Consider the following 15359-nt stretch of genomic DNA (forward strand, 5'->3'; position numbering starts at 1 on the left):
GAACTCAAAGGGACCCCTGCTTCCTGCCTCGCTCAGCAAGGACTGGGTGCTCCCGAGCGGCTTTTCAGGATTCACTCACATGACCCTCACCCTGGCTGGATGCACGGGCCCTCCTCTTACTCATTTTCTAAGGGAGACCTGTGCGGGGACCACAGGAAAGCCCCACTGCATGCTACCCATCAAGGGCGCTGAAAGAGAAGGACTGATCCCCAGAGGCAATCCCAAAGACCTGCTTCCCAGGCCTGCTTAACCCTCAAGTCTCAGTGCTTCAATTGACAGAACGGACACTGACACCCAGGAGCAGCAGCAGGGACAGAAGCAGCTCTGTGGCCGCACAAGCCTCATCTACGGAGCCCAAAGATGCCCAAGCACAGAGACCAGCCTGCACATCAGGACTGACCCCCGGCGTCTCCTCCAGGCCCGCGCAAGCAGAAGACGGACTGACGGGGACAGGATCAGGACTGACCCCCAGTGTCTCCTCCAGGCCCGCGCAAGCAGAAGACAGACTGACGGGGACAGGATCGGACTGACCCCCAGTGTCTCCTCCAGGCCTGTGCAAGCAGAAGACGGACTGATGGGGACAGGATCGGACTGACCCTCAGTGTCTCCTCCAGGCCTGTGCAAGCAGAAGACGGACTGATGGGGACAGGATTGGACTGACCCTCAGTGTCTCCTCCAGGCCCGCGCAAGCAGAAGACGGCTGACGGGGACAGGATCAGGACTGACCCCCGGCGTTTCCTCCAGGCCCGCAAAAGCAGAAGACAGACTGATGGGGACGGGATCAGGACTGACCCCCAGTGTCTCCTCCAGGCCCGCGCAAGCAGAAGACGGACTGACGGGGACAGGAGTTCTTGGAACCATCGCAGCTTCTGAAATTACACAACCTTTGGATTATAAATTCCAGGAAGTCTGGGAAAAGAAGATCTGGGGAAAGGAAAGCAAAGGCTCCGGGGGTGGAGGAGACCACGTCCAAGAACAGCTTGGAACTAAGGAGGGCCGCACATGTGGCCTGGCCCAGTGGCCGAGCCCTGGGGCCCAGAGTGAGAACCGAGGGTGGAGAGCAGGTAATGAGCACTCTGCCTGCTGGCTGCACAGGGCAAACGTAGGTGCCCTGAAGCAGGAGAGTGGGAGAGTCTGCTCCTTTTCCAGACTGGCCTGTGGTCTTTCAGTATTTCCTTTTTTGTTTTTCTTAAATGATGATTTAAAAATTTTTTATATCAGTATTTCCTCCTCAGACTCCCGGTGAAAAGTGGGAAGGTGAGGATGGGAATATTTGGACTTCAATAAAACTTTCCTAATTAGACAATAAGAGAATTTTTAAATCAAGATTTTCGTTGCAATCTTTCACGGAGATAAGGAATAGAAGCTTCTGAATCCAATGTGTGACCTCTGGAACGAGGCTTGTGATCTATCATAGCTGATCAATTCTTTCATCATTCAACGTGCTGGACACTCTTCCAGGGAGAAGCTGACGGAACAGTCATACATCCCTACGGAGCATACATCCTAGCGAGGGCAGACAATACACAAGAAATGAGTGAATGATGCAGAACTGAATGTACATTAGGAGATGAGGCAGAAAGGGAGACAGGGCTGTTGGGGCACTGTGAAAACCTACCCAAAAGGGACAAGGACACCCTCCCTGAGAAGTGTGCACAGACCAGGCAGGGGATCAGGGTCCCTGCAGCTACCCTGGAGAAGAGCAGACCAGGTGGAAGTGCCAGAGACGGAGGTCCTGGGTGCGCAGGCCTGGTCTTGCTGGAGAGGAACAGGAGGCCAGTGTGGCCGGGGGAAGGAGATCCTCACCCCTCGGAAGGGCCGTGACCTTGACTCTGAGCAGACAGAAGCCCTCGAGAAGGCTGAGTGGGAGGGACGAGGTCTCTGACTGTAACCACAGGAAGCCAGGGAGGGCAATGGCAAAAACCCTTGTGGCAGAGGAGGGTGGCCTGGGCCAGGTGGCCGTGGTGGAGGCAGTGGAAAGGACCTAGCTTCTGGATCTATCTTGAAGGCAGAGCCACCCGGATGTGCTGATGGTTTGGATGTGAAACATGTAAGAAGAGATGGTAACGGAGGTTTCTGGCCTGAGCAACTGAGAAGACAGGTTACCATTAATGGAGAAAAGGAAGAATGAGAAGAACCTTGGGAGGTGTGAAACAGCAAAACCCAGTCACCTGGGATAGCCCAAGTCCTAAGATGGGCTAAACAAACACCATAATTTCTCAGACAGCCAGCTATAGCCTTGGAGACCTTTCAGTTTGGTAGACTTTATCCAGCTCAGCACTGAAAAGAAAGAGGCTTTGGGCCGGGCGCAATGGCTCACTGAACCTGTAATCCCAGCACTTTGGGATGCCGAGACGGGCAGATCACCTCAGGTCAGGAGTTTGAGACCAGCGTGGCCAACATGGTGAAACCCTGTCTCTATTAAAAATACAAAAATTAGCCGGGCGTGGTGGCGCACGCCTGTAATCCCAGCTACTCGGGAGGCTGAGGTACAAGAATTGCTTGAACCCGGGAGGCGGAGGTTGCAGGGAGGCGGAGGTTGCAGTGAGCCGAGGTCGTGTCACTGCTCTCCAGCCTGGGCGACAGAGACGTTTTCTCAAAAAAAAAAAAAAAGAAAGAAAGAGGCTTTGCAAACCTCAGGTTTTTGGGCCGGCTCTCTGGCCTGTGCGGAGCACACCCCACAGCGACTGCCACGGGGCTCTGGCTCTCCTGGGACCGGGTGGACCCACCTCCACTGGTGAACGCAGCCTGCATGGGAGCTGAACCCTGTGGGAAGCGGCACCCCGGGCGCTGGGGAGCAGCGATCCAGAGTCCAGGTTCTGAGCTGCTGCACCAGGGCCGCGATCTCCACCCCTCACGCCCGAGTCCCCGGCACGAATCTCCACCCCTCACGCCCGAGTCCCCGGCACGGCCACCACCGGCCCCTGGGTCCCGAGGGCCCCGAGGAAGAGGCCAAGGGGCCTGGCGGCGCCCCCCAGGGTCCCAGTGGAACAGGGGCACCAGGGCCGCGGCGCCGGGCATGGCCTTCACACTCCCCACGGGGCAGGACAGCCTCGGGCTGGGGTGAGGGGCACGCGCCGCAAGTCCTGCCTCTGCTCCCGGGCGGCCCCCTCCAGCCTCCGCCGGCCCCGCCCCGGAAGCGCAGCCCCGCCTCAGGCGCCGCATCTCCGCCCTCTCCTGCGCCTGCGGGACCGGGAGGGCCGCGCTCGCCCCCTAGCGCCAGGGTCACGCCACCGCGCCCTGTTTGGGGAGCGGCAGAGGAGTCAGGGCGGAGTCAGGGCGGAGGCTGGGCGGCGCTGGGCGGTGGGGCGCGCTCACTGGCTGCCACCTCACCTAGCAGGCGTCACAGGGCTCACTCAAGACCTCCAGCAAGAGCAGAGGCGGGAGCCTCGCCAGCCCCTCCACAGACCACAGCGACCGTGCCCCTCGGCCCGGAGGCCCCGCCCTCCCCACGCCTGCTTCCCCAGCCACGGGGTCTTCTCCCGGCCCCTCATCTACTTGGCAGACGCCTCTCACCGGCAGCCTCTGCCTCCCCCTGGTCTTTCCCTCCCACCACCCACCGTGGAGTCCTCTCCGGGAGGCCCTGTCCTCCATCCAGCGCTCCTTAAATGGGGAAGAAAGACGGACAGAGCCAGGGACAGCGAGAGACGGGACGGGGACAGAGACACAGAGACTGAGAGACAGGGCCAGAGAGACACGGGGATGGGGCCAGAGATGGGGCCAGAGACAGAGACACAGAAAGGGATCTTACTCTTTCTTCCCTTAAAACCAGTTTCTGGGGGTCTCCGAGGGGGACCCTCAGGTAAGTAACAATATTATCACCTTCCCTCCCAAGAATTAAAAAAAAATAAAAATAACGAAAAAACCTTTTCCCTGAACTTGATTTTGAGGGAAAATAGGTCACAGATACAACCCACAGCCACCAAAACACACATACGGATGCTGTGAGAAGTGGTGGGTCAGTGCCTTGCTGGAGGACAGGAGGGGCCTCTGGGAGCTGGGGGGGTGGCCCCTGAGAAGCCTCAGGGTCTGGCCTGGCTCAGAGGCCTGGGGCGGAGTGGGGAGCCCTGGACTTGGGAAGCCTGGAGGCTCTTCTGGCCCCCGCTCTGCCACAGGGAGCTCCTGCAAACAGCAGGCCCAGGGCACCCCACGCGTCCGCCCAGGACACCCCAGGTGTTCGCCCAGGTGCTGAAGGGCCAGGCTGGCCTCCATGCAGGGTTACCGACCACCCGCCACAGAGAAGTAATGCGCCACTCCGAAAGAAAGGGGTGCTGCCGGCTGGGCGCAGTGGCTCACGCCTATAATCCCAGCACTTTGGGAGGCCAAGGCGGGTGGATCATCTGAGGTCAGGAGTTCGAGACCAGCCTGGCCAACATGGTGAAATCCCATCTCTACTAAAAATATAAAAAACTAGCCGGGCGTGGTGGCGGGTGCCTGTAGTCCCAGCTACTAGGGAGGCTGAGGCAGGAGAATCACTTGAACCCCAGAGGCATAGGTTGCAGTGAGCCGAGATTGTGCCACTGCACTCCAGCCTGGGTGACAGGGTGAGACTCTGTCTCCAAAAAAAAAAAAATTAAGAAAGAAAGGCGTGCTGCTCCTGAAGACCTTCTGCTTCTCCAGCAATGGACTAATGGACTCTAAGACACTGCCTGAGTTCAGAGATGGACAAAAGGTGACAAGACACCAAGTGTGAACAAGAGCAGTAAAACATACAAACTGCAAAATGTGGATGGGGCAAAGGTGAAACTAAGAGAAAGGGTCTTGCTCAGTCACCCAGGCTGGAGTGCAGTGGCATGAATACGGTTCACTGCGGCCTTGACCACTGGGGCTCAAGCGATTCTCCCGCCTCAGCCTCCCGAGTAGTTGAATGAAGCTGCTCCATGAAGAAAGACCACTAACTAAACATGTAAGAACTCAGGAGAGAAACGGCAAGGAAAGAGGAGAAGGTGAAACGTGACCTGGCAGAAGTCGAGAAAGTAAAAGAAAAAAAATCAAGCCACCACCCAAATGAAGTGGAGATTGGAAGCAGCACAGGGAGAAACAAACACCGGGAAACACAGCGGAATACAGAGGACAGAAATGAGTTAAAAAAAAGACAAAAGATAGAGAAATGGAAACAAAGTTAGAAGGACGGGAACGCCTGGCACACTGCTGATGGGGACGTGAACTGGCACAGCCTAGTGAAGACCATCTGGCATGTGCCTGAGAGGTTAAGCGTGGAGCAGTGGCCCAGGACTGCCACTCCTGGAGACATGCATACCCAGCAGAAATGACACACCTGTCCCCACAGGACGCTGCCCATGAATGTTTACAGCAGCACCATTCCCAACAGCCCCGAAGTGGAAACAACACAGATGTCCGTCAACCAATGAGTAAACAAACTGCAGTATATCCAGACAATGGAATGTTATTTGGCCATAAAAATGAAGCACTAATATAAGCTGCAATTCAAATGACCCTTGACAACACGCCATATGAAAGCAATCAGGCTCAAAAGAGCACATATCCTGCAATTCCATTTCTGTGAAAGGTGCAGAACACACACATCTACAGAGACAGAACGTGGGTCAGTGTTTCTCCACAGCTGCGTTCTGTGGCAGAAGATGCTAGAGTCACACGTAGAAGGCGCATGAGGAGGGAAGGTGAGTGGCAAGGATGCTACGGCTGGCCACAGCAATCCTTCCAGATTGCAGGCGCGTGAGCTGGCTCACTGACACGTGCAGTGAGTGCAAGCTACAAACTAGATTCCGAAAACTCAGTCCAAAAAGTCTTCAAATAATTCAATAATCTTATAGTATGGGTGGTTGCCTGTTGAAATAATTTTTAGATAATATCGAGTTAAATAAAATATATTATTAAAATCGATTTCACTTGTTTCTTTTTACCTTTTTAATGTAGCTATTAGAAAATGTTAAACTACATAAGAGACTCACTCTCTAGACCTTTTCGACAGTGCAGGAATGGAGTTTTCAACCCTCAGCACGCAAGGAGCTTTGTTTCTATGTCTTTTCCCTGAGGACATTACCAGCAGCTGGATGTCATCAGGAGACAACAGGGAAATGATGCGGAAAGAAACCTCCGTAAACACTGAATGTACTAAGCCAAAAAAAAAAAAAAAAAAAAGCGGTTATAGAAACAATAAAAAAAACTGGTTATAGGTGGTAGATGCCTGGTCGCACAGGCATGACACTCAACTCACAGGACCCTTGAAGGGACAGAACTCCCCACTGGTCTTGTCCCTGAGAGCTGACACCACAGAGGCTTACAAATGAAGAAGCAGTGGAAGATTTCATTTTGAAAACTGGGCCGGTCACAGTGGCTCACATCTGTAATCCCAGCCCTTTGGGAGGCCGAGGAGGGTGGATCGCCTGAGCTCAGGAGTTGGAGACCAGCCCAGGCAACATAGCAAAACACTGTCTCTACCAGAACTACAAAAAATTGGCTGGGCGTGGTGGCACGTGCCTGTCGTCCCAGCTACTCCAGAGGCTGAGGTGGGAGGATCGCTTGGGCCTGGGAGGCAGAGATCCCAATGAGCCGAGAGCACATCACTACGCTCCAACCTGGGTGACAGAGCGAGACCCTGTCTCAGAAACAAAACAAAAACAAAACAAAAAAAAGTAAAACACAACAAGCATAATATAAAATAAGATGACAGAACCAAGACTAAAAATGCTTGAACTTACATATGAAAAAGGTTTTCAGGGCCGGGCATGATGGCTCATACCTATAATCCCAAAACTTTGAGAGACCGAGGTGGGTGGATTGCTTGAGTCCAGAAATTCGAGACCAGCCTGGGCAACATAGTGAAACCCCATCTCTACCAGAAATACAAAAAAATTAGCCAGGCATGGTGGTGCGTGTCTGTAGCCCCCGCTACTCGGGAGGGTAGGTGGGGAGAATCACTTGCGCCCAGGAGGTTGAGGCTGCAGTGAGCCAAGATCGCGCCACTGCACTCCAGTCTGGGCAACTGGAGAGACACCCTGCCTTGAGAAAAAAAAATAAAAGGCTTTTCAGATTGGACCACAAGGCAAGACCCTCACCTCTTTTGCTGTAAATGAGAGATGCACCTAAAATAAAGCAATTCAGAGAGAGAGTCCAGAAAGCTGGGCAATAAGCAATAAGGAAGCAGGCTTCCCAATCTTAGCATCACGTAAAATGCATGGAACTAGACAAAGAATGGCTCTCCCGAATGAAGGGCAGAATGCACAATGAAGACGTAACCGTGAGGGATACTCATGCACCAAGCACAGCAACATCTATAAAGCAGAAATTACTGATGACACACGAAGATGTCGAGAGAAAGAAACCAAATGAAATTGCAATTCACCTCTAAGTCTGAATGAATACAAATAAAACAAAATTCCCAAATAATATAATTAATAAGGTAGTTCTGACTGATACATATTGAACTCTGTAGCTTAAAACTAGGGAATACCGCCGGGCGCAGTGGCTCACGCCTGTAATCCCAGCACTTTGGGAGGCTGAAGTGGGTGGATCACCTGAGGTCAGGAGTTCGAGACCAGCCTGACCAACATGATGAAACCCCGTCTCTACTAAAAACACACAAAAAATTAGCCGGGTGTGGTGGCGCATGCCTGTAATCCCAGCTACTCGGGAGGCTGAGGCAGGAGAATCGCTTGAAACTGGGAGGCGGAGGTTGCGGTGAGCCGAGATTGCACCATTGCACTCCAGCCTGGGTGACAAGAGCGAAACTCCGTCTCAAAACAAAAACAAAAACAAAAACAAAAAAAAAAACAACTAAGGAATGCCTTCTTCAAGTTCCTCTGGAACAGTCATGCAAACTGGCCTTCTAAAGGGTCAAAGAAAGCCTGTAAGTTCCAGAAAGCAGAAAGAAGTCTACTGTCTGATCACAATGCAGTGAGACTAGAAATGAAAATCAATCAGGTGTCCCTTGAAAACACTGCGCGAAAAGAAAGAAGCCAGACAAAAACGTATATATTCTATGATTCCAATTAGATGAAATTCGAGACCAGGCAGAAAGGATGGAGGGTGGGGAATCTGAATGGTGACGGGGAGGGGCTTGGAGGGGAGTGCAAAGGAGAACCCGGACCGCTGGACGTGGGTGTGGCTGCACAAGCGCCTGCACCTGCCAAAACTCACCACGGGAACACCTAGGAGCTTGTGTTTCACTTATGCGAATTACACCTCAATAAAAATGTTATAAAGAAAAACCTCCCCAAACAAATTAATATTTCAAAAAGCAGAAAACTTAAAAAAACTAAAAGCATTTTATCCCAAGAGTGTTTACTATGTCACTGCAGCACAGGGTTCTGGGCGGCCTCAGAGCAGGGGATGTGGTGGGGAGTGAGGTCGGCCTCACAGCTCAGGGCCTTGGCTCCTGGCCCCAGGGTCTGCTGCCATCCAAGCTGCAGCACCTACTGCAGATCTAATATTTCGAGAAAAGCCAGAAGCTGATTTTAGGCTAAAATATCCCCATTTCTAAACATCTGTTCAAATTAAAACAAATGACACCACTGTGGTGTGAGTCGCATACCTTGGGGCAGGTGCAGAGGGCCAGAGAGGGCTGGAGCCACACACAGTGCCCTGCCCGGTGCCTCTCACCTCCCACCTCTCTTCTTCACTCCTCTCTTCTCCCAGGTGGGAGTGAGGACGCCACTGGCGGCCACCCAGCACATCCCCGTGCCCCAAGCCCACGGTTCCCGACACATCAGGAGAGCTCTTCGCCGCCCTCAGCCGTGTTTCTGAGTAGGTTTCGCGTTCCTCAGGATGCTGGGGAGCTGGTTCTAGACACAGGCCCAGCCCGGCTGGCCTGGAAGCAAGGAGGGCGCCCATGGGGACACACTCTGCCCCAGTCCTGCAGCTGGAGCAGCCCACAGCCCCTGCCACAAGACGCCTGGGAGAACTCGGTCAGGGGGCTGGCAAGGACAGGTGAGCACAGCTGGCTCCTCGGAAGAACTGGGCTTATCTGAAGTCTGGTCAAGTTGAACTGGACCATCTATTCCCCCAAGTGGGCCTGGATGGGCCAGCACCTTTTACGTAGGAGGGACGTGGCCCGGGCTTTCTGCCTCAACGACTAGCCCAAGGGAGACGGAAATGAGAGTGAGATGAGAGGGATGGGTGGGCTGGAGATGGCCAGCAGCTGGCATTGCTGGCAGCTTGGAAGGCGACCCGTGACATCAGTGAGAAGGGCGGGTGCAGGCGCACGAGAGCTGAGGGCGAGCCCTGGCATCAGGACCAGAGAGGCCCACCACAGAGCGGGTAAGCAGTGGCACCTGAGCAGGGGGATGGTGTCCTGGTAAGAACAGGTAGGGAGAGGCTGCCTCAAAAATTCTGGCTAAAAGTGAGCTTTTGAGTGGACTTTGCTATGTGCATGCCAGGTCAGGGAAGCAAGTCCCGCGGGCCCTGGAGAGAAGCTACCCTGCAGGCAGCTGCTGCTTCGGGGGCACAGGGCCCACACCACACTTGGGGACAGGACAGGACGCAGCACTTATGTGGCAATTTCTTTTTAAAAAACTAGAGAATTCTAAGATAGCTCTGAAATTCAGAAGAAACGCTTTTGAGCAGAAAAAATAACATCAGACTGGAAAGGAAGGAGCATGCGGCTAAGCAACTAGATGGAGGCTTACGGCTGTGAGCAACTAATGGCTGTGAGAAATACTTCCCTTCCTGTCGCCCTCCCGGCTTGCTGTTATTTGCTCTGAATCTTAATGGAGTTTAATTTGGACAGGGACAACAGGTCAGGCAGTAAACAAGCAGCGGCGGCGCCTCCTTCTGGCTACGCTGCACCTCACCAGGTTAACCTGCTCCTGGGGCCGCTCCCCCTGCACCCTCTACCACTTCGGGCCGCGCGGAACGTGGCAGCAGCCTAGCCACTGTCCCTCCTTGTTGTCACTGAAGCATGGGTGGGGGTGAGGACGACCAGTAAGAGAATTTTAGAATCCAAACATCAGGTTACTTGAGCCTAGATATATGTTAAGATCCATCAAACTGTGACCTCAATATCTGTGTATTTTACTCTCTGTAAATTATACTTCATTAGAAAAAAATAAATTTAAACATGAAACAAAAAATACTATAAAGGACCTAGTCTATTTGTCACTTTCCACCTCTTTAAATAAACCAGACAGGCTTTTCTAGGCATTTCTTTTCTGATTTCATTTTTCTTTTATTAAAATCTCAACCAAAACACAAAAACAAAAATTTAAATTTCCTGCAAGAAATTTAAATTTTCATGTTTTGGCCCAAGACACTGAAAGCAGGCTTACCCATCCCTAAGTTTTCTAAACTCCGGACACTCGTCAAGGTTCCTCAAGGTTGTTTTCTGCCAATTGACGGGAAATGTTTGCACCTGGCTCTTAATGGCTCTGCAGGAAGTGAATGCTAACTTTAAATGGTGCATTCTGGGAACTGTAGTTCCACTATGAAAGATCACGTCTCAGAAGAAAGTAAAAGACAATGACAGCCCAGATCACAGAATTTCAGAGCTGGAAGGAGCTTTGGAGGTTAGGTGAATTTTATGAAAGAGGGACTGGCCAGAGGTCTGGGCGGAGTGACGAGTGCGGCTTCTACCCTCAGCCTCCTCCACCAGCTACAGCAGAGGAAGGCAACTCCACAGAGCCAGGCACATCCTAAATGCTTTCTCTCTCCAGAGCAGTCCCTCTGGCCACCCCTGGCATGTCCTTTTCTGTCTCCTAGAGGGTGGCTGGAGACTCATCTTCACCTGGACATGGAGGCTCAGAGACTGTCCTGTCTCCTGGCAAGCGGCCCGGGAACCCAGGACAGGAAGTGAGCAAATGCACCCACTGGGACCTGGGGACGGCTCCTTCCTGGAGCTCCCACCCTCACATCTCTTTGTGTTAGTGACACGGTGTTTCCTGCCAAGGCACACACAGAAAGGGACACTTACTGCTTAGTACAACAGGGTGCATGGAAGCTGAGGGTGCGCGGCCCGCACCAGCTGTCCCAAGGTGGGGAGGAGCTGTCCAGGAACACCGTGATATGTTTGGGTCCACTGACAAGGCATACCAACAGGGAACTGTTGTTTTAAAGTGACATCAAGGCCCTCAACTTATCAACCATGAAACGGAAGGAGTTGCATGCCCAGGGGAAAAACAGAAATCATGATGGAGAGAAAATACAGCAAGTATTTCTATAAAATATAAAAAGGCCATAAAGTGGATACAAATAATTTGCAAATGTTATGTTTGATTTCCTCATTAATCCGAGTCTCAATTGAAGAACTATTAGAATCTACAAGTGAATTTGATAAGATGGCCAATTACTAAAATTGGTAGCTTTCCCACACGCTAGCAATAACTGAAAAATAATGGGTGGGGAGTAAGCTTCCGGTTTCCACTCTCGCATGTAAAGAGCTTAGGAGTCATATACCACAGCCTTAAAACAACAGCAAAAAACACTGAAAGAAGTGAAAATCAACAACTTTTCTTGGATCCATAAGGAAGTGAGGTCACAGATGTTTCTCCTGCCACAGAGAATAGCAGTGAGATCAGCTCACGTGATGCAGAATCTACAGTCTACAGGGGAAGGAACTGGTGGGAACTTGATTTGGACAAAATGCTGGAGGCTGAACATGGCAGGTGTGAGAATCTCCTGGGGTCCTACATTTTCATAGGTTTCACCTCCAGGAACCCCATCAGGTTCTCCCCACGAAAAGCCAAGAAACAAAAAAACACCTCATGTCTCTGGGATGAGGAGGGGGAGGTGACCACCTTGAAATGAGCCCAGAGCGTTCTCCAGGCAAAGGCCAGGCCTGCTCTGTAGCGAAGCTGACTTCACCAGGACCTCATCTCAGCTGGGAAGGGCATTTCACTGCTCCAGCCCCACCAGTCTTCCGTCTCACCCAAGCGGGGAGGAGAAAGGGAAAGACACGTGTGAAGGTCATGGCTCAGGGACACGGGCCACTGAAGGGCTTAAATCGAGTCACAGGCTGGAGCCTGCTTCCCCTCCCAGCCCTGCAGGCTCCAGCATAACATCCTGGGTGGGAGTGGAAAGGGCCCAGGCGCAGGCTGTGGAAGGCATGCTCGGAGAAACTCCACGACAACAGGGAGACAAAACAAGGACACTCAAGGAATTTTACAGCCACTGCAGGATTAAACACAGCCCGAGTGCCAGCCAGGTTAAGGGGATGGATGCCCTCCAAACAAGGCACACTTACTTCACCTTTCAGTCAAGCAGCACTTACTGATGGGGGATGCGTTGACAAACACGTCATGAGGCAAGTTCATCATTGTACAAACGTCACAGAGTGCACTTACCGCGTACCACGCACCTAGGCTGTATGGCACAGCCTGTGCTCCCAGGCTACACACCCCAGTGTGTTACTGAATACTGCAGGCAGTTGTAACACAGTGCCAAGTGTGTGTGTACCTAAAACACATCTAAACATAGAAAACCTACAGTAAAAATATGGCATAAGAGACAAAAAATGGTTCACCTGCATAAGGCACTTACCAGCACTGGAGTGTGCAGCATGGGCAGTTGCTCTGGGTGAGTCGGTGAGTAAGTTGGTGAGTGAGGGGTGAGGGGTGAGTCGGTGAGTGAGTTGGTGAGTGAGGGGTGAGTGAGGGGTGAGTGAGTCGGTGAGTGAGGGGTGAGGGGTGAGTGAGTCAGTGAGTGAGGGGTGAGGGGTGAGTGAGTTGGTGAGTGAGTTGGTGAGTGAGGGGTGAGTGAGGGGTGAGTGAGTCGTGAGTGAGGGGTGAGGGGTGGGTGAGGGGTGAGTGAGTCGGTGAGTGAGGGGTGAGGGGTGAGTGAGTCAGTGAGTGAGGGGTGAGTGAGTTGGTGAGTGAGTCGTGAGTGAGGAGTGAGGGGTGAGGGGTGAGTGAGTCGGTGAGTGAGGGGTGAGTGAGTCGGTGAGTGAGGGATGAGTGAGGGGTGAGGGGTGAGTGAGTCGGTGAGTGAGGGGTGAGTGAGTCAGTGAGTGAGGGATGAGTGAGGGGTGAGTGAGTTGGTGAGTGAGGAGTGAGTGAGGGATGAGTGAGGGGTGAGTGAGTCAGTGACTGAGGGGTGAGTGAGTCGGTGAGTGAGGGGTGAGGGGTGAGTGAGTCGGTGAGTGAGGGATGAGTGAGGGGTGAGTGAGTCGGTGAGTGAGGGGTGAGTGAGTCGGTGAGTGAGGGGTGAGGGGTGAGTGAGTCAGTGAGTGAGGGATGAGTGAGGGGTGAGTGAGTTGGTGAGTGAGGAGTGAGTGAGGGATGAGTGAGGGGTGAGTGAGTCGGTGAGTGAGGGGTGAGGGGTGAGTGAGTCAGTGAGTGAGGGATGAGTGAGGAGTGAGGGGTGAGGGGTGAGTGAGTTGGTGAGTGAGGGGTGAGTGAGTCGGTGAGTGAGGGGTGAGGGGTGAGTGAGTCAGTGAGTGAGGGGTAAGTGAGGGGTGAGTGAGTTGGTGAGTGAGGAGTGAGTGAGGGGTGAGTGAGGGGTGAGTGAGTCGGTGAGTGAGGAGTGAGTGAGGGGTGAGTGAGGGGTGGGTGAGGAGTGAGTGAGGGGTGAGTGAGGGGTGAGGGGTGACTGAGTCGGTGAGTGAGGGGTGAGGGGTGAGTGAGTCGGTGAGTGAGGGGTGAGTGAGTCGTGAGTGAGGGGTGAGTTGGTGAGTGAGGGGTGAGTGAGTCGGTGAGTGAGGGGTGAGGGGTGAGTGAGTCAGTGAGTGAGGGGTAAGTGAGGGGTGAGTGAGTTGGTGAGTGAGGAGTGAGTGAGGGGTGAGTGAGGGGTGAGTGAGTCGGTGAGTGAGGAGTGAGTGAGGGGTGAGGAGTGAGTGAGGGGTGAGTGAGGGGTGAGGGGTGACTGAGTCGGTGAGTGAGGGGTGAGTGAGGGGTGAGGGGTGAGTGAGTAGGTGAGTGAGGGGTGAGTGAGTCGTGAGTGAGGGGTGAGTGAGTCGGTGACTGAGGGGTGAGTGAGTCAGTGAGGAGTGAGTGAGTCGGTGAGTGAGGGGTGAGGGGTGAGTGAGTCAGTGAGTGAGGGGTGAGGGGTGAGTGAGTCTGAGTGAGGGATGAGTGAGGGGTGAGTTGGTGAGTGAGGAGTGAGTGAGGGGTGAGGGGTGAGTGAGTCGGTGACTGAGGGGTGAGTGAGTCAGTGAGGAGTGAGTGAGTCGGTGAGTGAGGGGTGAGGGGTGAGTGAGTCAGTGAGTGAGGGATGAGTGAGGGGTGAGTGAGTCAGTGAGTGAGGGGTGAGTGAGTCGGTGACTGAGGGGTGAGTGAGTCGGTGACTGAGGCAGTGACTGAGGCGGTGAGTGAATGCAAAGGCCTGGGAGATGACTGTACACTATGGTAGACTTTCTCAATACTGCACAGAGGCTACACTAAATCGATTTAAAAAAATTGTACTACGATGTTACAATGGCTACAATGTCACTAGGTGACAGGACTCTTTCAGCTCCATTATAATCTTACGGGACTACCATGGTGTATGTGGTCTGTCATTGACCAAAACATCATCATGTAGCACACGGCTGGATCTGATATTTCATGTCTACTTCGCAACCAAAAATTACGAGACATGCTAAAAGGCAAAAAAAAAAAAAATCTGAAGAGAGAGAGTGAGCATCAGAACCAGACTCAGGTATGGCAGAGATTTTAGAATTACCACACGGAGAAATTAAAATTACTGGTTAGTTTGGGCACAGTGGCTCACCTCTGTAATCCCAGCACTTTGGGAGGCCAAGGTGGGTGGATCACTTGAGGTCAGGAGTTCGAGACCAGCCTGGCCAGCATGGTGAAACCCCGTCTCTACTAAAAATACAAAAATTAGCTGGGCGTGGTGGTGGGTGCCTGTAATCCCAGCTACTCAGGAGGCTGAGGTAGGAGAATTGCTTGAGCCCAGGAAGCAGAGGTTGCAGTGAGCCGAGACTGTGCCACTGCACTCCAGCCTGGGCAACAGAGCAAGACTCCATCTCAAAATAATAGTAATAATAATAAAATCAGTACAATTAATATGCTAAGGGCTCTAATGGAAAAAGTGGGTGATAGGCAAGAAAACATGGGCAATGTAAGAGGAGTGATGGACAAAAGAACAAAAAGGAAATTGCTGCAAACCAAAAATGCTATCTGAAATGAAGAATCTCTAAGGGCTCATCAACAGGATGGATATGGCTGAAGAAAGAATCACTGAGTTGAAGATATGTCAATAGAAACTTCCCAAACTGAAATGCAAAGAGAAAAAAACGGAAAAAAAAAATCAGAATATTGGAGAATTGTGGGGCAAAAGTGTTACATGAGCATAATGGGAATGCCAGAAAGAGATGAAAGGAGCAGAAGTATTTGAATTAACCATAGTTCAGAGTTTTCCAAAATTATCGATGACACCAAACCACAGATCCAGGAAGCTCGGAAAACATCAAGCAAGATAAATACCAAAGAATCTACACATAGGCA

The 15359-nt window shown here is 52.4% G+C and overlaps 1 protein-coding gene and 1 long non-coding RNA gene across 3 annotated transcripts in view; both read right to left on the reverse strand.

The window, feature by feature from the left end:
• Positions 1-15359, reverse strand: part of THAP4 (THAP domain containing 4) — a 56188-nt gene that overhangs the window by 25523 nt on the left and 15306 nt on the right. The window contains exon 1 of one of the 2 annotated variants that reach the window (XM_003309575.6): positions 10248-10377. The exons of the other annotated variant lie outside the window; for it this stretch is intronic. Coding sequence (XP_003309623.1) covers positions 10248-10251 — 4 coding nt within the window. The 5' untranslated portion in view covers positions 10252-10377. Of the gene's footprint in view, positions 1-10247; positions 10378-15359 lie in introns of those variants that run through there. 2 annotated transcript variants of the gene reach the window in all.
• On the reverse strand, positions 662-2280 carry LOC134808076 (uncharacterized). Its single transcript, XR_010150272.1, has 3 exons — positions 2172-2280; positions 1807-2089; positions 662-1506 (listed from the first exon to the last, which is right to left on the reverse strand). It is a non-coding gene; the product is annotated as an uncharacterized LOC134808076 (long non-coding RNA).

Source organism: Pan troglodytes, chromosome 13, assembly GCF_028858775.2.
Source record: "Pan troglodytes isolate AG18354 chromosome 13, NHGRI_mPanTro3-v2.0_pri, whole genome shotgun sequence".
NCBI lineage: Eukaryota > Metazoa > Chordata > Mammalia > Primates > Hominidae > Pan > Pan troglodytes.